A 23,001-nucleotide genomic window follows, 5' to 3' on the forward strand; every position below is an offset into this window, starting at 1 on the left:
GGCAGAAAGTTAAACTTTTACTACACTAGTATATATATAAATTCTTAAACCCGTGACTTTTATGGCAATTACACAACGGTGCAGCAAAGCCAAGCTTCTGGAAACTATTCCAGTTCAAAGGCTATCTTTGCTCAATCGGTGAACTATGAACCGGCCACTTATATTTTTAACTCATCTCTTATTCCACTCTTAAGCAGTAGTAGCAGCCCACTACTAAAACGAGGCTTTGCTGCACTGTCACAATGCGTTACTCGAGAATGATTTACAATTACGGAGTAACGCATTGTGACCGTGCAGCAAAACCTCCTTTTTATTAAGGTTTTATATATATATATATATATATATATATATATATATATATATATATATATATATATATATATATATATATATATATATATATATATATATGTATGTAACTATTATATATATATATATGTATGTAACTATTATATATATATATATGTATGTAACTATTATATATATATATGTTTTTTTATTTGTGCTGATAAATAAATAAAGGGAGACTAGTATAGATCTATCTATAGATCTATCTATCTATCTATCTATCTATCTATCTATCTATCTATCTATCTATCTATCTATCTATATATATATATATATATAAAATACAAAGAAAAAAATTGGAAAATTAAGGGAAGGGAGTGGGGGAGAAAGAGGCTGTGGAATAAAAGGGGGAATAGAAAAAGAAAGAAAAGGGGGCGTTGACGTCCAACTCTTCTGAGCACAAGATAAACGCACTCCAATCTCAACTTTTTGCGTTTACCCATTAATATAGAACAACAAACCCTCCCTTTTAATCCATGCGCTTATGTACGTCTGCCGGTTCAATCCGAAGCTGCCTAAATAATATTTTAAATCCATGGTATGTTAAAAAAAAAAAAAAAGAGTCCAAGACTATTGGGAGATCGTCATCTATAAATGCTGGAAAGCACGCATTTGGGTTCCCTCCCAAGTCGGCAACCCAGAGATTGCCAAAAAAAAAAAGAGAGAGAGAGCCAACACTTGGCTGCAATAATATCGGCCGTCCTCCTTAGTTCGCAATACCCGTACAAAAGTACACCGCCCTCCGCCCAACCGGCAGCCGCTCTCGTTATTCTGCTTGCAACCAGAGAAGAGACCCACCAACCGCCGAACCCGATCGCGCTCCCTCGCCCCGCCCCTGCATACATTATCCTCCGGGCGCGCGACGGCTCCGCTCTTCCCACCAAGCAGCCCCACCCACCCGCACTTCCCCATCTCTCTCCTTCCCTCCTCTCCCCAAAGCCGGGTGGGAGGGTTCGGGAGGAGGAGGGAAGGAGGGAGGGAGGGGTTGGACTCTCCGCGAGAGCGAGACAGACGCGCCGAGCGCCCAATGCGCGCGCGCGCTGCCTTCTCCGAGAGGAGGGGAGTATCCAGAGGCTGCGCCCAATGAGGCGGCGGCCGGAGCGGGACTTCCTTCAGGGATCCCGCTAGAAGGGGGAGAAAAAAAAGGGGGAGGCAGCCCGGCAGCGGAGGTGACACGTAAGTACGGGGTTTGAATGGTGTCCGAAAAAAATATAAAGCGAAGGCGGAGAACCGGCGGAGAAAAGCTACCTTTGGGGTAGTTTGGCACCAACACACACAGAGAAAAGTAACTTTAACGGGGGAAAGGCGCTATTCGAAGATCCCCTCGCCTTCCACCCATCCCTGCCAAAAGCGAGAACCTCTCCAGTCCCGAAGGGGGGGAACCGTCTCCAGCAGAAACGCTGGTTGATGGTTCACCTTGAAACCCCGCAGAGGAATTGATGAAGCAAGGACGAGCCTGCCTGGAGACGTCCCGCTCCTTCTGAACTTGCATCTCCAGTCCGAGCCCTGCTGGGGACGTCTCCCTTTCGGATGCCCGGTTGAACCTGCCCCCCCCCCCCCCACTTCGCCTGATCTCCTGGGGAACCCGCAGCCCTCTTTGCAAAGCTGGCTTGCTATGACCTTGAATTCCTGGCAGGGGTTGTAATAAGCTGGTCAAAGTTTGCACCAGGGCCTATGGCAGCAGCCGTGCTGGAACCAACTAGTCCCTGAGGTTATTTCCCTGGTTCATGTTGTGTCCTGATGCTGCTGAAGTCCTAGGTGGACATCGACTTGGGTCCCCACCTCCAAGGTAGGGACTATGGGAAACGGGATGTGTTCCCGAAAACAGAAGCGGATCCTGCAGTCCCTCTTGCTCCTCATCGTGGTGTTTGGCTTCATCTACGGGGCGATGCTCTACTACGAGTTGCAGAACCAGCTGAGGAAGGCGGAAGCTGTGGCCCTCAAGTACCAGCAGCATCAAGAGTCCCTCTCGGCACAGTTGCAAGGTAAAGTTTGCTCCTACCTTGGAGAGCTCCTTCAGAAGCTCCACCTGCTTCCCACCTGGTTGACTTGGGCTGTGTGCTCCCCATTGCACCAAGCAGAGGCTTCGCCATAGTTTGCTGACGTGCCTCAATTGGTTTAACCCAAAGCCAAATGACTTAGTGTGCTGTGAGAACTTACTCCTTTGAGTTTTTGGGGTCCCGGCAGGTGGGTTAGTCTTGTGAGGTTGCTGACGCCAGTGTTGAAATTAACAAACAAACAAAAAACATGTGGACAAGCAACTCTTTGTTGGTGTGCACAAAGCCTGTTGTTTTACAAATTAGTTCTTTTCTGTCAAGTTCTAATTTGTTGCTCTTTTACATTAGTAGAGTTGAGGGCGTAGTGAAATTCCATGTAGCAAATTGTATCTCATAGCCTTTGATAGACATAATTCAGAAGTCAGGTCAATCTTTTGAAGTGTTCACCTTGTTCTTAGTTCCACTTGAAAATGGCAATGGAATCAGTAGCATCTAGAAATTTAGATTCTCTTTTAGAATCATCTTGAGATCTGTCATATCTTACAATAGACAAGTCCTTAAATTATCTCTGTATTGTGTAAGAATTGCTATTGTTTAGCACTAATTAGCTAACGTAGTTTCTTTAATAGGTATAAGACACTTTCAAGTTGAGTTTGACTTCTTGAGACTGTATTCATGCTCTGGACACATAATAGGAATAATTTGCAACTGCTTTCTTATTTTTACTTTTTAGTCTAGCTATCTCCTATTCAAGTGCCTGGTAGCGCCAAGCAGAGTTGAAAAAGCATATTTTCTGATCAGCCAAGGCAGACTAGGTGCTGCCATCTGCTGAAGAATTGTTAGAATTAAATGATGCCAAAATGCCTAATTGACAGAGGACAATGGCTGAATATTCCCTTCTTATGAAATGTTCATCTATGTATTGCAGTCTCTGGTGCTCTCTGAGCTTGGTTGTTTGCTTGCAAGTGTTTCATTATCCAAGTAGATACCATTACCAGTGTTCAGGTAGTCCTCGAGTTATGACCACAACTTAGCCCAACATTTATGTTACTAAGTGAAAAATGTGTAAAATGAGTTGGCCCCATTTTATGACTTTTATTGCCACAGTTGTTGAGTGAATCATTGCATTTGTTAAGTTACTAACAAGGTTGTTAAGTGAATCTGGATTCCCCATTGACTTTTCTTGTTGGAAGGTCCCAAAAGCTGATCACATGACCCCAGGACACTGCAGCCACCATAAATATGAACCAATTGCCAAGCATCTGAATTTTGATGATTTGACCATAGGGATGCTGCAACAGTTGTAAGTGTGAAAAATGGTCATAAGTCACTTTTTTCAGAGCTGTTGTAACTTTGAACATGAACTGTTTTAAGTCAAAGACTACCTATATTCTCTCTCTCTCTCTCTCTCCCTCCTTCTGCTCTCCCTGTACTTTCTGGATAATACAGATTTCTCAGGAACACAAAAATTAGTGATCTTGAAAGTAGCCTGCCGTAAAAAAAATGTAGAAGCTAAAATTTGCAGAAAAATGTTTAAGAGGATCCTCAGCAAAATTGAATATATCAGATTTTATTTGGCCAAAATCAACAGTCAAATAATGTGGGAAACAGATCAGTTTGTTTCTCAAGTCGTCTATTCTGTTAAATGTAACTTTATTTTTTTAACTTTATTTGATCTTTACTATTGTGGTTTCTGAATAATGAATTGTGATTTGATATGTTGTAGAAATCTACCAGTTGTAATCCATTCAATAAAAAGGTAAAATAGGGCCTGTGGATTTTACTCCGCTAGTCATTGTTGACTATAGGGGGCTGTACTCATTTCAAGGCCATTTAGCCAGTGCTATCCGAACACATTTCCGTGGTCATGTGGTCAGCATGACATCACGGAGCGCTGTTACCTTCCCACTGAAGTGGTATCTATTTATCTACTCGCATTTAAGTGCTTTTAAACTGCTAGGTTGGCAAATTCATTCAATAAGTGCATTTAAAACCCAAACCTGGGTTTATCATGTTTTCTGAATTCAGTCTGTGTAAATGCCCTAGAGGCTGCCTTCCAAATATTGAAGAGAAGTAGTATTTTGATAAGAATTGGATTGTTTCAAACTAAAGAATCTCGTTTCTTTGTAACCAGATGTGCCAAAATTAGGGGCTTTTAAATACCTTCAGAGATGGGGGGTGGTGTTAATAACCATCCCTTTCTCCTTTGTTTTATTGTTATGATGATCCTGGATATGCATTAGATATGGGAGTTTAGCAACTAGCTGCTGAATGGCTTTATGAACAATCTTAGTATCTATCTATCATCTATCTATCTATCTATCTATCTATCTATCTATCTATCTATCTATCTATCTATCTATCTATCTATCTATCATCTAATCTATTTAGTTTGGAGGCTGGCAACTTCAGAATTACATAGAGTAGCCTGTAATTCAAATTTACAGCTCTATTTCTTGATAGTACTTGTAATCTGCCCCAACTGCAAGAAATTCTGGGTACCATACCATAGCAAAAAGGAATTAAAAAATAAAACCTTAACAATAATACTCCAATCAAAAACATAAGGAAATGTTTTTAATCAGCTAGGGCTCATTGAAATAAATTGATTAAATTGTTTTGTACAGTCAACATGGAGGTGACACATACTTTTGGGGGCTACAATGGAAAAAGCATGTCATATTGTTTACACTCTATGCACCTCACGAGGAGAAGAGACTCCCTATAGGCCTTCCCTAGATGATTGAACCAGACCAGTAATCTTAACAAGAGTATACCTGATACTTCCCAGTGCTGCACTACAAAAGACTTTAAAAATAGTGAGCCATTGATTTGGTCCTGGAAATGTACAAGCAACTAATGAAGCAACTTCAATATAAGTGTTATTTTACCCTCACAAGGATTAGTCTAGCAATAATCTGTTACATTTTGTATCAACTGCAGCTTCCAGGTAATCTCCAAAGGTAGGTCCAAGTAGAATCTATTGCAGTAGAGTTGTAAATTACTGACATTCGTATAATATTTTGCACTCAGGATTAGTAATATGTTCAGATTTTGCCAGTCTCCAATTTCCCTCTATCCTGGCTCACGTGTTTAAAAGCAAGGGTTATTGGGGGTTGCTCCAAATATTTGCAGACTCGGATCCATTATACATAGCTGCCTGAAAATAAGGCTTGTTAAACTGAATCAGATAACTGAATAAACATGCATATATTTTTAGATGTGTAATACATCATTGTATCATTACTTTAGAATTTATGAGATTACGAGTTCAAATTAATGGAATAAATACATATTTGATAATTGTGAATCATCAGATATTTGGCCATTTAAAAAGAGGCATATTGAAATAAGATTTCATCCAGATTTCCTGAAGTATTTAAGCCAAGTCAATCTGCTGGGAAAAATATGGTTCTAGTGATCAATTTTGCTTGCTGGCTAATGACATGATGTTATAATGAAAGATTGTTAATCTCTAATGCGTTTGTGAAAATTAATGTTCCATAAAGCAATGTTGAGAAGTGGAATCTAAAAGCATAATTACATTGGAATTTTGGAATTGGGATATTGGAATTTCCATTTAGTACTGACATAAAGCATATAAACATTGATATCGCATCTTGTGAAAATCAATTGTGTTGGAGATGAATATTGGAAATGCATTTTTGGAGGTCATAACATACAGTAATTAATATAGTTAAAGCATTAATTATTAGAGCCATACTAGTAATTATAGTAATTTTCAGCCTTTATATATATATGGCATAGAGCTGTTTTTCCAAAAACATTGCATACAGAATCTCAATTAATTTAGTTACGGTACTAGTAGATCTGACAATTATTGCATCAGGTTCTATTGCAATCCAGTTAGAAAGTCAATCCCATGAGTTTTCAATTTTTTAATGTAACCATCCATAGACATACATGCTTGATAAGAATGATGTTTTCTGTCTTAGTTCTGACAACCTGAGTGTGTAGATTGGCAGTAGGGCAAGGGTAACATTCCTATGTCACATCAGCAAGAATTAAATAAACATAATTTAAAAATTACTAGAATTCCATGAGATAATCACGTGAGAATATTTTGGCTTTCTTAGACAAGCTCTTGTTTAAAACAAGTATGGTAAAATAATTTTGTATGCTACTGCAGATGATCAACATCTTAAAGATTTTGGGTGAATTATTTTGGAGAGTCGACGTTATCATAAAAAGGACACAAGTAAAGTCCACAGAGTAGGAGCACGCTCACAGGACGCCGTCCAGGTCTTCCAAGTCTGGTCTATCCGGCTAAGCGAGTCCACAAAGCAGAGTCCAGGCACACAACAAATGGCAGTCCTCAGGGCACAGACAGAGCAAAGAGAAGAGGAAGTTCTAAGGGCAAAGCAGTCAAGGCTAGGCAAAGCAAAAGGCGAAAAACAGTCTTCAAAGCAGTGGTGGGTTTCAAAAATTGCTCAAACCTACTTTGTGGGTGTGGCCTCCTTTGTGGGAGTGGCTTGCCACCCATGTGACCGGATGGGAGTGGCTTGCCACCCATGTGACCGGATATGAAGATGCCGACGACACTTGTCAGAACCACCTTAAATTACCTCACACACAGCGCTGGCATGCATAAGAATATGATGTAAACTTGTTTTTTAAAAGGCATCTTTGGTTTGTGTTAAAACAACTTCAACACACCCAATGTTCTGATTGCACCACAAACGCAGTAGTCATCCTTATCTTTCACAGAGGCACTGAGTTTTATAAATATGAGCATGATAGTGTAGAATAATCATATCCAAGGACCAGTGGTGGGTTTCATAAATTTTTGGAACCTCTTCTGTAGGTGTGGCCTGCTTTCCGGGTCCACTGGTGGAACCTCTTCTAACCGGTTCGGTAGATTTGACGAACCGGTTCTACCGAATAGGTACAAACTGGTAGGAACTCACCTCTGCTTCAAAACAAGGAAAGGCAAAAAAGCACGAGTCAAAAGCTGGGGTTGTGTAAGTCAAAACAAACAATTGTTCCCGGCAAAGACTAACTCTCCATGGCTTTTCCTTAAGTCACTCCCCTCCAGGTGTTCCTTGTGAGGAGGAATGGGGCAAATAGACTTGCAGCCATTCTCTGAGCTTGCCTACACTCCGCTCTCTGTACCCTTGGATGGAGTGGATGAGGCAGCTGTTCCTCATTAGAGGAGATCTGTTTTCTATTAGCGCTTCCTGTCATCAGACGATCCTCCCCTGGGTCTGCAGGCAGACAACTCTTCCTCAGGTCAACTACCTCCCCCACAAAGCCTGAGTGGCCTGGGACAGCATTGTCCTCAGCCATTGGCCTCTCCAAACATGCCAAGGGAGACGTACCATGCCTGTTGGATGGTCCCATTTCCAACCCTTCCTCTGAACCAGGCTCTGATGGGGCCATTAGAAAAGATGCTGAAATTATATCTGGGAGTGTAGAAGATACATGCCCATTCTTTGAGCTGTTGTTCTTTGTTCAAGCATATGTCTAAGAATGTGTGCAAGATATTATTAATAAATAATTACTATATAATTTATATAGGTGTGCACCATATTCTAGAATAGAATATACCGTATTCAACACCCCAGGTTGAAACATGCTGGTATTATTGAAAACGGACAGACCTGTACAATCCAACTACTGCGCCCCAAGTGATAAAACAGATATTTTGGCTAGAAACCGACAATGTGGCAGATGGACCACTCTGGCAGCTTGGCATGTTTGTTGAACGTATTTGGAGAGCAGTTGCTGAGTACGAACGTCCTGTCCCCATACAAGGTTAAAATTCAACGTGTCAGCTTGCTTCTACCAATTTGTTCTCGGCAGTCTGGAAAACTACCAGTCCTTTGTCCGGATTTTTTTTTTCCTAGTTACAGGAAACTTTGGCAAGTTGCTATTTTTTGGAGTCAACGGTGGTATTTTCATAGCAAAATAAGCTCACAGGGCCATTGTACCATAGTGGTTGGTCAAGAGAGAAAAAGATCATAGATCACAGAGCAGTTTATTTGACTAGGCATTCATGAAATAATCTGTTAATACATTAGGTAAAGTCTCATCGAAGCTCTGTTGAACCTTCTGTTTAGACAAATACGAGGCAAAAATTCTGGAAAGGGAGGTGGGGGATGGTCCCTTTTCCAACTATGTTTCAATGTGTTTATGGTAGTGAAAAGACAAGAGCCGAGGTGGCGCAGTGGGTAGAGTGCAGTACTGCAGGCCACTTCAGCTGATTGCTAGTTCTGCAGTTCAGCGGTTCTAATCTCACCGGCTCAAGGTTGACTCAGCCTTCCATCCTTCCGAGGTGGGTAAAATGAGGACCCGGATTGTTGTTGGGGGCAATATGCTGACTCTGTAAACCGCTTAGAGAGGGCTGAAAGCCCTATGAAGCGGTATATAAGTCTAACTGCTATTGCTATTGCTATACACATTTATATTTTTTGTTACATTTCTTCTTTGGAATGGGTGAAGTTTTGATTCACCCACCAACACCCACCATTTCAGATTATTCAATGACTTGTGCTCCAATTCAGGAATTTTGTCTTTGGCTTTCTGTTGACCAAACAGTCGTACAAATGTCTTTCATTTGCAAATTATCAAAGAATGTCGCAGTCATCAGGTGATGAATAATGAGTTTTGTACAGTCCTCTTGCAATTTTCTGTGTTTCCTCCTGGGTTGGTTATTGCTCTTTGTCTCTTTTGTTCACATTAATAATTTGAGGATAATGAGGATTGTGGAGCAGGCAGAGAAGGCAGCAGGAATGTTTTAAGCACAAACATCTGTTCTGGATGACAGCACAAAAACCAAGGGTATATTCTGCTATGCCCGTGGAAAGCTCAGTAGGAGAGGAATGCTATCTACCATTGAGAAAACTTGGGTTACAATGAATTAGATCCTTTTTTTTTCAGTTTGGCATCAAACTAAAATAATAACCGGTTGTGTGTGTACCAACATGTAGGTTTATTTTTAGAAGCATCGGGGATGATTGTTAATGGTTGGCTGATGTGTATTTGTACAGCTGCTTCCTAGTTAACATTTCTGGGGCTTAGTTCATTCATAGTGCTAAATCATGAATGGTTTTGACCCTGGCTTGTTAAAATGACCACACCATTCAGTTCACAATACAGCTAGTTTTCAACTTACAGACACAATTGGACACAGATTTTCCATTGCTAGGCAAGAAAGTTGTTTAGTGAATCATTTCCAGTTTTCCCTACTGACTTTGCTTTTTAAAAGTCACCTGGGAAGGTTACCAATGGTGATCACATCACCCCAGGACACTGCAAACATTGTAAATACATGCCAGGTGCCCAGGACCCCAAATTTTAATTACATGACTGTGATGTGTGTGTGTGTGTGTGTGTGTGTGTGTGTTGCATTTGTGCTGATAAATAAATAAAGGGAGACTAGTATAGATCTATTTCAAGCTATTTAGCTCTCATCAGCTAGCCATACCCTTACTGGGATTCGAACCTGGGCTGTATTACATATTAGGCAGTTGTATTAGCCACTAGGCCACAGGCTCTCCTCCTTTATCAGCTAGATATAGATATAGATATAGATATAGATATAGATATAGATATAGATATAGATATAGATATACATATACATATACATATACATATACATATACATATACATATACATATACATATACATCATATATATACATATATACATACATACATACATACATACGCATATGCATATACATATACATATACATATATACATATATACATATATACATATATACATATATACATATATACATATATACATATATACATATATACATATATACATATATACATATATACATATATACATATATACATATATACATATATACATATATACATATATACATATATACATATATACATATATACATATATACATATATACATATATACATATATACATATATACATATATACATATATACATATATACATATATACATATATACATATATACATATATACATATATACATATATACATATATACATATATACATATATACATATATACATATATATATATATATATATATATATATATATATATATATATATATGCTGGTCTTGTTGTATTCGGGTCTTTTCCCATGTAAGATTGAGATTGTTGGCAACGTTTCAGCGAGGTCTCACTTGCCATCTTCAGGCTGGGGAGTGAGACCTCTCTGAAACGTCGCCAAGACAATCTCAATCTTACATGGGAAAAGTCCCAAATACAACAAGACCAGCATACCTACACCCGTGAAAATCTACGAAAACACACACACAAAAACACACACACACACTAATTAACATGGCTCTGGAAGTAGAGACAGGAGGCATATTTGTTATTCCCATAATCACTGGCCAATGTGTTTTGTATACATAGACATCTTCCATTCCACAGTTTCTAAAGTATGTATAGCTATTCATAAGAGCTTGACTCGGGATTGTTTTTAATGGCATTCTCGCCTCTCAAAAATGTATATACTTTGTCTAACTATAGAGCATGTCTTGCCTGCAGAAGTGTAAATAGTATTTCTTCTTGTTTATGTTTTACTAAGACATGAGTACATTATTAGAGAAGAACTGAAAAGGTATGATGCCATGCCATATTTTTGCAGACTTCAGTGGAATTAAAATAACAGTTGTTAAGCATATATATAATTCCATGCAAGATTGTGATTAAAAAAGGTCCCTCTATAAATAGTTACCTATGTTTCCCCCCCCCCCCAGTCTGGCTTTACCACTTGTTCTTTTGTGAAATGGATACTGATGTAATTTTGGAGCACTGGAATGAGCATGCTACACAGCTTTAAATAGGAAACACTCCTATTTAAGTCCTTGGTCTTGAGGAAGAATTTAAAAAATGCCTGCCCAGACTAGCTAAAATAAATATGATAGCATATAAGGTCTAGACAATTACCACACCATGTTTCTAATAAAATCAGTCAGCTAGTATTAGACTGGAGTTAACGTCTACCTAAAAACAAGTCTGAAGGAAAGTTGGAGGTTGTGTTTAAGTCTCAATCTCTGTAAACAGAAACATTTATAAATAAAGTTTTTGTTTTGTAAATCAGCATCCTAAAATTATACTTTGATAGCACTTAGACTTAGCACTTAGACTTATATACTGCTTCATAGTGTTTAACAGCACCTTTTAAGCAGTTTACACAGTCAGCATATATTGCCCCCCAAAATCTGGGTCCTCATTTTACCCACCTTGGAAGGATGGAAGGCTGAATCAACTTTGAGCCTGGTAAGATTCAAACTGCCAAATTGCAGGCAGCCAGCAGTCAGCAGAAGTGGCCTGCACTCTAACCACTGAGCCACCGTGGCTCATGTTCCTTAATGTTTTTCAATTTCTGTTTGTTACATCTGAAAGTCTCCAACACTAAAATAATATTTTGCATTGTATTAGACAAATTCTTTAGTCTAATGTATTTGTGCAACTAATGTATAAATAGTCTATTTGCAGTAGACTTGATCGTGGAAGGCTGACTTAAAGTTTGAAATGTACAGTGCCAACAGTACATCCAAAAAATAGTTTAGCATCATAAATAAATTTTAAAAAGCTACGTGTACTTAACAATACACAAACTTAACAGGAGTAACTTGTTTATTTTATTCAATTTACATCTTATGTTTTTGATTAAGCAAGTACTAGTTGAGTTAAGAAGAGTTAAAACATATATTAACATTAATCCAGTCTGGCTGTATAATCATCTCTATGATTCTATCTGAGCAGGATGGAATGAAACTGCTGACAAGGCCTGACATGAAGAGATGTACAATGCAGAGAAGGTTGTGCAGTTGATATGGAAAGTCCAACTCCCACTGTTTCTTGCCTTTGGGATCAAGACACCCTGCAGAAAAGAACATATTTTGGAATTAGGACTAGAAGTAACAGGCATAAGATCAACTGATACCTGGCAACATAAATATAATGAGAAAGCTCTTGGCAGCCAGAACTGTACAACAGTGGAACAGTCTACTTAGCAATAGCAGTTAGACTTATATACCGCTTCATAGGGCTTTCAGCCCTCTCTAAGCAGTTTACAGAGTCAGCATATTGCCCCCAACAACAATCCGGGTCCTCATTTTACCCACCTCGGAAGGATGGAAGGCTGAGTCAACCCTGAGCCGGTGAGATTTCAACAGCCGAACTGCAGAACTGCAGTCAGCTGAAGTAGCTTGCAGTGCTGCATTTAACCACTGCACCACCTCGGCACATGGAAAGTGTACTCTAAAAATGTTTAAGAAGATGCTGGACGAGGTTGCTGCTGGCATTACTGCTGGTTTGGCGGGCAAAATGTTTTGCGTGCATGTACTCACTCCGCTTGTGCACATTTGCACCTAAAAGGGTCTGAGCACGTGCACAATGTTAGAAAAGGGAAAAAAATACATTTTGTAATGAAGATTGTTCTGCGCATGTGTGGAACCAAAAATCAAGATGACGCCGCCAAGGATAGAACTGGTTTGGGGGCATAGCAGGACGAGTTACTACCTACTCGGCCAAACCGGTCCGAACCGGTAGGAATCCAACTCTGTATTGGACTAAGGTGATCTTTTTTTTTTTTTCTGATTCTACAATCAGTGGGAAGTTATCACTCACAGAAGACACAAACCCTACAGAAGAGACAAGTAGTTATTTATTGACTGTGTAATAAGCACTAACTGCCACCACAAGCATGACTAATTACAAAACATTCAATTCCAACAGAGCAAATTGTTGAGATTACTCCCTGATGTGTCTTATAGCGCAGGAATGACATTTTCATTTGCTTTATTGTTTACAAGAATATGTGAAGTCAGACATCAAAAGCAATGTGCCTGCTCTATGGACTATGGAATAAAGAAAGGCAGATGCTATACACTTGAATTGGTTTCAAATGATTTCACAGAAAATTGGGAAAATAGAGAAGAAGCGGAGGGATACCAATACTTTTTTTGGATGCATCTCTATATTGTGCAGATGTAGAAAGATGGCAGAAATAACCCATCTTTTAAAGCCAGGGAATTTCCATTTTTTTCCCATTTTCCCTTTATTTGTATGCCGCCCTTTTCCCTGGGGGGACTCAGGGCGGCTCACAGTTCAAAAAAAGGGGGGGGGGACAAACAATGTTCCAACATGAAGACAATACAACATATTAAAAGAAAACACAACAGTCACACAATTCGAGTGGGGTTAGAATCTTAACCCCAGGCCAGCCGGGACAGCCAGATCTTTAAAGCGGCGCGGAAGGATTGGAGGGTGGTGAGGGTCCGAATCTCCACGGGGAGTTCGTTCCAGAGGGTCGGAGCAGCCACCGAGAAGGCTCTCCTCCGGGTAGTTGCCAGTGATGATGGAATTCGGAGGAGGCCTAATCTATGCGATCGTATTGGTCTAGTGGAGGTAATTGGCAGTAGGCGGTCTGTAATGAGTATTGCTACCAGATTTGGGGTGCAACAATCTACACCACTATGAAGTGGCAGCACAAGATTTCAGAGAAATCTGAATCTATAGTTGCCTGGATATTTGCAGCTCATGTTTAGTAACCCTGATCTTGGAAGTTGACATGAAACAGCTGCTATAAATAGGATTTTCCTGTTTCCGGATGACTGCTAAAAGGAATGCAACTAGGAGTAAAACTTCAACAACATGTTGGAAGAAATGTCCATCTGGGTTCAGTTGCAAGTGGGTAGAAACATGGTGGCTGTTTGGAAAGATGGTTTAATGATGAACAGCATCACATGGCTGGGGATGCTGGGCAAAAAGGGAAGTGATGCTGAGAATGCCTAGGTTTCATGCCCTCTCTGGGCTTTTGAATTTGAGCTTGTATTCTGATTGGTTGCCAGACTCCCATGGGGTCATGCAGGGGTAACCTTGTAGGTTGTGTTTGTGTCCCAGGCTTGGTTGAACCTTGCTGGGTGATATAATGAAGGGGCTTTCGGCAATTCCTCCTATGGCTGTGTCTGAAGGAGGTAGATCTTTGTTATGTAGAATAGACCTGCTCAGGCCTTAATGGCTCATTGACAGAAGCTAGGTGGGCTGAGTTTCTGCCTCCCTTTTAGGGGAAATATTCTGGCCTTTTAAAATTTCCTAAAATATTTCATTTTTCTAAGAGAGGGGTGGATGCTAACTTCCTACAGACACGAACTGAAGAGTTGATTCTTGTAGCCCTAACCTCTGTTAGTGATTCTTATAAAAGATCCTGGGAATACCAGAGGACTGGAAAAGTGTTGTAGTGGTTCCAATTTTCCAAAAATCAGGAAAAAAAGGAAACCAGGAACTACAGACAAATCAGCTTGACATCAATACATGGGAAAATCCTAGAAAAGATAATTTCTTGAAATCTCCTGATGTGCAGGTAACTAAAATGAACACAATTACATAGAATGTTCTCCCAAGAGAAGATGAAATTTGACCATATACCTCCCAACGGCCGATAAGAACTCACAGGCTGGGCCTCCTCCGGGTACTGTCGTCCGGACAATGCCGGCTGGCGACCCCTCGGGGGAGAGCCTTTTCTGTAGCTGCTCCGGCCCTGTGGAACGATCTACCCGCAGAGATCCAGACCCTTCCCACTCTCTCAGCCTTCCAAAAAGCCACCAAAACCTGGCTGTTCCGGCAGGCCTGGGGCTGTTGACCCATGAATGAGGTCCAGCCCCCAGCTAAGTCGAGTGTATGGTGTGTTCTTTTTAAATTCGTTCTCGTCTTTCCCCTATTTTTTTTATTTTTGTTTTATCATTGTATTTGTAAGCCGCCTGGAGTCCTACGGGATTGGGCGGCATATAAATTTATTAAATTACGAATTACAATAGTTTTTAAGATGAGGCTTATACTGATAGTCTTTTCATAGTCTAATCCCACATATCTCCATTGAAATGAACTGGGAAGTTATAGTTATCTTTGGCGTTTTTGCTTTATTCTTTTCTTCACAGGAGATCAGAGCAAAGTGGGAATAAATATGTGGTAATGTCTTGAGCTTACTGTGCTGCTTATTTTTAAAAGCCAGAAATGTAATGAACTTAGGCAGTCAGAACTGACATTTAAGCCTTCAGTAGGATTCTATTTTAATAGTGCTCCTTTAAAAAAAAAGAATCTATGAGTTTTCTTAATTAAAGAGAATCTCTTTTTGACATTTGTTTTAAAGAGAAAAAAACTTTGCTAAAATTCTTCTAGAAGGAATGTGGTGTTCTTATGTTTGGTTTAATGAAAAAGTAGCCATGGTGCCAAATATGAATCCCCTATCTATCTCTTCAGAAACATATAGCCACACTAACTTTCCATGCTTCGGTTAAATGTGGGGAAGTAGTGGTGAACAATTCTTGTTCTTTGGGAAGTGCAGGTTGTTAGTGTAACGCTTTGGAGTAATGGCAAACAGAAAAATAACAAACAAGTCTTTAAGTATCTTCCCATTTCCGTTAAAAAAACAACCACTAATATAATTTTATATAAACTCTCAGTTGTGTGGGACAAAAAACTTTTTCCATTTGAGAAGACTTTTGAACAATTCTCCACAATCTACCCTGTAATGGGAAAAGTACCGCACTCCAGGGCGTTTTAAACTTGCATTCAGGGCCTTAGAAGACCAAGTAAATGTGTGCTTTTCAGCTCTTTATAATTTTAAACATTTAACTTAAATTGAAAAATGGATGTTTTAACATGCCTTTTGTATTGTGATTAATTTTGCAGAAGCACTTAAGATGAGGATTTGAATCGTAGACGACAGAGAGAGAGGGAGAGAGACAGAGGTAAATAGAAAGAGGGCTAGGTAGGTAGATAGATAGGTGGATAGGAGATTAGATAGATAGATAGATAGATAGATAGATAGATAGATAGATAGATAGATAGATAGATAGATAGATAGAGATAGATAGATAGATAGATAGATAGATGATAGATAGATGATAGATTTATTTATTTATTTTGTGGAGAGAAGTATTTGGTCTGCCAATCAAGCTGCTTGATTTTCTTCGCTTTTATCTGTTCCAAAATAGGAACAGATGGGAACCAATGTTTGTCCTGAATGTCATTAACTTTCATCACCAAGGGAACAAATTGATAGCTCTAACCAGTTGTGGTCTTAAGGACTGGGTTTGGGTTGTTGTTGTTTTTTGCCTCCCCCTTTATCTTGCAATAGGACCTGCATTAAGGAAGTGGCTGTAACCGTTTTTAGATAGCAAGAACCACATCTTTCTTGAGGTTTTGTCTTTGTCACCAATCCTTTGCAAAGAAGGCCTGAGCCAAGAAACAATAGCAGCAGTAGAGGTTAGTTCATTATTATATCATACGAGAAAGTAGCTTATCAACATTTTGGTGCTTCTAGTAGTCTGACCCATCAGATCTTGCAGAGATCTTGCTACAGGAACCATTGGTCAGCGATCTACATTTGGTGAGGTCTACTTTATGGAACATCCTTCCCCCTGAAATTAGATTGGCCACAATCCCTTTTGACATTTGGTAAGATCCTCAAGACCAGGCTAGGTGACCAGGCTAAGGAATTGGAGACACTGTTAAGGAGGGCATTTCTTATTCTTCCTCCATTTTCATTGGATTTTGTTTTTATTTATATATAAATATAATTAATATAATATAATATAATATATTACCAGGGTTTTTATATATATTTGTATTCACTGTTCTTATATTTTTCAGCTATTGTACGCTCTTCAGAGTCACGATGGTAAATAAATAAAACATTAAAAAAAGTTTTGTGCCTCACCAGAAAAGATGTATTTCAGAACTGACTGTCAACCTACCATATATACCATTTTCCTGAAAATAAGACCTCCCCGGATAATCTAATATTGCAACGAATCAGGCTTTTGAGCGCATGCGGTAAAATAAGCCCTCCCTGAAAATATTGCAACACAGCAGCAGCCATGAGGTGACCACGCTCACTGCCTCCTGCAACTCAAAAATAATAAGACCTCCCCGAAAATAAGGCCAAGTGTTTGTTTTGGGGATCAAAAGAAAATAAGACCTTGTCTTACTTTTGGGGAAACTTGGTTTGATCTAGACATACTCCTAAAATACACTTGCTAAGGTACAGTCAACCAATCAATCCTACTTTATTGGTCTAAAGATGTTCTTTCAATGCTACAAACTCCTAAAAACCTTGTACTTTGGAATAAGTCAACAAAATCTACTTGAACTCCATTTTCTAGAAAGCAGTGGTTGAGGGCTTAATCAGAGCTAAATTAAAACCTGTTCACTTCAGGGTTATTTATAATGATAAATGTAAGTGATAAAGTGATATAAGTGATAAATCTTATTACATCATATTTGTGTCCAGTGTTTGCCAGACTGTTTTCAACCTGTTCACTTCAGGGTCAGTAGGTAATGGTAAATCTTATTAGATCATATTTATGTTCTATGTTTGCCAGCTTGTTTTCCTTGGAAAGGTGACAAACAGGGTAAGAGTTTTTACACAAACACACACGCACAAAACCCACCCATACTTCATACATTGAATTATTAAGCTGTGAATTTCATTAGCACAAGACATGCTGATGGTCAGTAAGTAGGATTGTTTTAAAGAGAGATTAACTAATTTCATGGAGGACAGACTTTAGTCTTAAAAGTTTATGTATCTCTAAACTATATGACTCAAAATTCCAGTTGTCGGGAGCAATGATGAAAAGGAGATATATATCTATGTCTCCGTCTTCAGGTATAACAGAAAGGGAAAAAAATGCTGTGTTGAGATGGTCATTGCTCTAATCCTACTCTAGCAGGACTGCTCTTATGAGGCAGATAATTGGTTCAGTATTAGGTCTGCTTTCAGAAAAGAGTTTTCGATCACTATCTGGAGATGTTGTGGACTTAGTCTGAGATTTTCTGTCTCTAAGACATGTGCTTCACTAAAAAGCATATTGCCTCCTTTTAAAGACACCCTCTTGTTTGTTACCCCATAGGATCTCAATCAGGCCTTCCTAGCCAATAGACCCGTGAAGGCAAACCTATGGCACGCAGAGCCATCTCTCCGGGCACGCAAGCCGTTGCCCGTTGCTCTTCCAGGTTCCGACACACTGGCCAGCTGGTCTTCATGTGTGCGGGAGTGCTGGGAACTGGAAGAGCGGCCACCTGGTGTGCATGCACCCACTGGGAAGCTGATCTTCTGGTTTCTGGCACGTGCACGTTCTTCTGGTTTCTGGCGGGCATGCACCTGCGAAGACCAATTGGCTGGTGCGTATGCACATGCCGGAAACTGGAAGACCATTTTCCCAACGTGTGCATGCGCACTGGGCGGCTGCTCTTCCAGTTTCCGGCACGCCTGCGCGCTTCTGTTTCGGCTCAAAAAGGTTCGGCAACACTGCAATAGACCTAGCCTTCTTGCATTTTCCTTATTTTTATTTATTTTCTTCTAAAACCCATATCATTTTGAATGAATGTCATTTCATGAAATTTATATGAAATAGTAAATTAAATCTTATCTGTTCTGTGAATTTGATATCTGACTTTCAGATGGCAATATAATTATAGAAATCTATAATTATAGAATTGTATATAATTATATAATCTGTAATTATAGAAAATCCCTACGGCTGAAGAACTTGGCCATGCCTTGTAGCAGAGAGAAAGGAGAATGTGAAAGGGATGAATAAGCTCTTGGTTTTCAGGAGATCCTTTTGCCAAGTGGAAAATTTTGGGGAAACAGAGATCCTGCTTTTATAGATGGCCTGTTTGTTTCTGTTTTTGTGTGGGGATTGAAGCGTATACACAGTAGATACATCTATCTAATACTGATTTTAGAAGTGTTTATTCTCAAGCAAAATTCATAAGCATTTCAGGATTTATCCTAAAAAAAATATTTAAAAGATTTGATAATTATTAGGTTCAATCTACAGCACTCTTTTAAGTCTGCAGTGATCTAATGAGCTGTACATGCGAAGAGGTTAATGCAGCAATATTGTATTTTGTGTTGTACTCAGAATAAATATTCTTTTTGAATAAATTATTAGTTTGTTAGGTGGGAGGGAAAATTATTAGGGTCTTTCTATAGATGAAGGCTAAGAAAAAAAGCTTTTCATACTCCAGTAAAACTTGTCTATTGAAATCTCCATTAAAATGAAAATAAAAAATATAACAATAAAGTACAATATATGTCAAACTTTAGAAACATTCCAAGAAGCAGATTTTGTAGTATTTCATAAACTGTACAAAGGTAGAATCTGCATACCAGTATCTTCCTTGGTGCAGTACAACTTTCTGCTCCTACAAAGTTGCGTGGAATATAAACATGAAATCAACAGAAAAGGGGATTTTAAGATTTGTTAATTATTATTATTTTTTGCTCCCTTCTGAATTTCTCACCAAATGTTATTAGAGCTTCACGTTAGTTCATCTATAAATCGGATCTAAGTGAGCAAATGACACCAAAGTTGAAACAAACCTTTGTCCAACATGTAATGTGCCGGTTTGAAAGCTTAAGGAATTATAGTTGCACCATATTCGGCTGCAATAACTTTGACTGAAGATTTCCTGTAACTGACAAACAGTTATTTCAGAACACTATGTAGAAATGTCGTCCCCCTTTTCAGTGGCAAATAGCTTCAAACCAGTAATATTTTTAAGATTTTCTAAAATGAACTATTCATTTCAGATCCTATTCAACATTTCAAGGGCATTTAGGTCTGGATTTGGATTTGATTATTCTAAAACATTTACTTTTAATTTACTTTGTTTAGATTTGCTTGTACATCTGGGATATATCACCCATTTGCTGATAGGTAGAAATCCTAATATTCTCCTGTGAAATTCTTTAATACAGAGCAAAGTTTATGCTTGCTTCTATAATAAGAATTTATTTTGGTAAAGTCAACAGATTTTGCTGAAATGAATAAATTCATTGATTGCATAGAAAATGTACTATCTACATTTATTGATGAGTAGTAACCTCTTAAAAACTATTTGTGTAAAAATGAAAAAAATCCATTTATGATTCATGGTTTTGGTGATTAGATATGGTATATTATAAGAAGAAGAGTAATAGGATGGCATTTTAGAAAGAGAAGTTAAATATATATATTTGTACTTATAACTGCTATGAAGTATATTGGAAGCCACTTCATTATATCTTTTTTGTATCTAATTTTCTTACTTTTTGCTTTTACTTTGATTTCTTTCTTTCCCCCTACTTTATATTCGGTTCTGTTAGTTTATATCTTCTTATTTGAAAGTTTTTTATAAAAATTATATTAAAAAAATAATAACAGTTTTTTTCTGTTCCAAAAAAGCTTGGCATGCCTAAACCATGATATGACCATCCCCACAACTGACAGTTTATTATAAAGTTCTTATTGTCCAATTTAATGCTTGGGTTCTAATATACATTACATTAATGGAGTCCATTTTTTTTTAACTTTGGGCTCATCTATATATAGAATATTCCTTTAGAAGTATGGAAGATAATCCAGTAGCCTTTTGAAAAAGTTAAGATGAACAACAGTGTTCTTCTAAGTGAACTGTGGCTTCTACCTTCTTACTCTTTATGAATCATTACTTAGTGCTATTCTGATGATGGAGTTGTAAACATTCAGCCAAGATAAGAGAGCCCTGCAGATCCTAGACGTTCTTTGTGAATTCCTGTGTGGGTTTATGCTGTGCTTTTGGAATGATTTTATCAAGACAGTAACTCCTAGGAGATTCACTGTTGTTCCAGATCACCTCCATTGTTCTTTAATTGGATTGTTGAATGCTCAGAGTTCTAGAAATGGCATTGTATGATTTTTGGACTGATAGCCATCAATGACTTGCTTGTAGAGGCTTTCAAATATTTTGTTTGAGCAGAATATGGTGTGACTTTAAAAATATGCATGGTCAGAACTTCACTGATAAGTCAATGTCTTGAGATTTATGTAGGATGGGGATAGCCAAAATCAGCTCTGATCATTTAATGAAATACTAAAGACCCTGACCTTTAATTGAATTGAATTGAACTAGATAATTATATGGCATATTCCAGTAGCAAAAAGTATATAACTAACAAATGAAAAAAGACATCAAGCTTTGATATTATTTGTTCATTCAGAGTCCCTTTATGAGTACCCCATGATGTTCTGATAACCTTGGTCCTTTTGAATTACATATCTAGCCGTATGCTACTGATATTTTTATCAATATGATATTTTCATCATATAGTTGAAACTTCCATGTTGCATTGAGAACTCTGAACTGAGTGAATTGTTTTGATTCTAAAGTGGTGCAGGATTATATTAATTTACATACAGAAATAGAGTTGTAGAAGCATGACACACTCCATTCCTTTCAGCCTTTATCTCTTTAGTAAGAATGATTTACAGATTTAGACCTCTGCAAGGGAAATTAGTAGTTTTCATAAAACTAGTAGTGATATCCTGTTTCTCCAGTTCATCTGCACTTACACAATTTCGTTGGAGTCATATGGAAAATTTGAACGAAGCACAGTTATCTACAACTGATAATTTGCAAGAGAACAAAGCAACACAGCAGAAACCATTGATAAGTCTGCATCTTAAGTGGATAGTCTAGAGAACACACTGTTTTCTCTAGTAATGTAGAGAATGTTTCAAATTAAGACATTTTCAAATTTCTAACTCTCTGTTTTGAGCGCAGTACATCTTCTTTTAAGCTCTAAACCGCTGGACTGATGCAGGATGGTGTTTCAAATGCAAAACGGACCATTTCAAGCATTTGGAGACTGTTCTGAACTCCAGAAATTTCTACTTCAAATTTCAAAAGTCTCAAGGACAGCTCATTTCAGAACTGAAGCAAAAGTTCAGAAACAGGAAGTTTCAAATTCAAAATCTCCTTTTCCCAGCCTAGGATTCTTGAACTGGGCTCAGTGTTCAATGCTCATGAACCATATACATCACAGGAATCCAGGAACTCAAAAGCTAGGTTCAAAAATGCTTGTGAGAAGTCATTGTTGGGTATGTGGGGGGTGCCAAATAGACTTCCCTGTTTAGCTTCCTACATCTGAAACCTTCTCCCTTGCAAACATCCACTTGACTTCATTTACAGTGGGAGAACAATAGGGTGATGCATTCATCCAAATATTTGGCTATTTGGGACTTCAAAGGCCTGTATAAAGCCTTTGGAAATGAATTGGCAGCCAGACCTGTCAATAATCTTGAATGTAAAGCTATGATCCTGTTTTGGATCGGTTCACACATTGTGCTGAGCTGGTTTGTTTTAAGTACAATTTATAGAACCATCTATTGTGACGTGATTTCCAGATAATAATGGGCCATGAACCATGATTTATAATCTATATATGGACCTATAGGGTTTTTTAGTATGATATATGGACCTATAGGGTCCATATATCATACTAACTTGAAATTGAATAACATGCAATACATTTTGAAGGGATTTGTCTATCACTGTGGTACTCCCATCCCAGGAGCAATAGCATTGCATAACTGAGACACCCCCCTTTTTAACATATAACAAATTAACAGAGTTGGAAGGGACCTTATAAGTTATCTGGTCCACCCCCACTCAAGCAGGAGACCATTTCTGACAAATGGCAGTCCAATCTTTTCTTGAAAGTCTCAAGTGATGAAGCTCCCACAACTTCCGAAGGCAAGCTGTTCCATTGGATGATTGTTCTCACTGTCAGAAAGTTCCTCCTTATTTCTAGGTTGAGTCTTTCCTTTGTCAGTTTCCATCCATCCATCATTCCTTGTCTGGC

The 23,001-nt window shown here is 38.5% G+C and overlaps 1 protein-coding gene across 1 annotated transcript in view; it reads left to right on the plus strand.

Moving 5' to 3' along the window:
• Window positions 1–1,456: 1,456 nt before the first annotated feature.
• The window catches only part of GOLIM4 (golgi integral membrane protein 4), a 74,103-nt gene continuing 52,558 nt past the window's right edge, over window positions 1,457–23,001 (plus strand). The window contains exon 1 of the mRNA XM_087725292.1: window positions 1,457–2,333. Coding sequence (XP_087581418.1) covers window positions 2,147–2,333 — 187 coding nt within the window. The 5' untranslated portion in view covers window positions 1,457–2,146. The remainder of the gene's footprint in view (window positions 2,334–23,001) is intronic.

The sequence above is a fragment of the Thamnophis sirtalis genome, unplaced genomic scaffold (assembly GCF_051295495.1).
Source record: "Thamnophis sirtalis isolate CommonGarterSnake01/CBP01778 unplaced genomic scaffold, rThaSir2_p1.2 scaffold_11, whole genome shotgun sequence".
Lineage (NCBI taxonomy): Eukaryota > Metazoa > Chordata > Lepidosauria > Squamata > Natricidae > Thamnophis > Thamnophis sirtalis.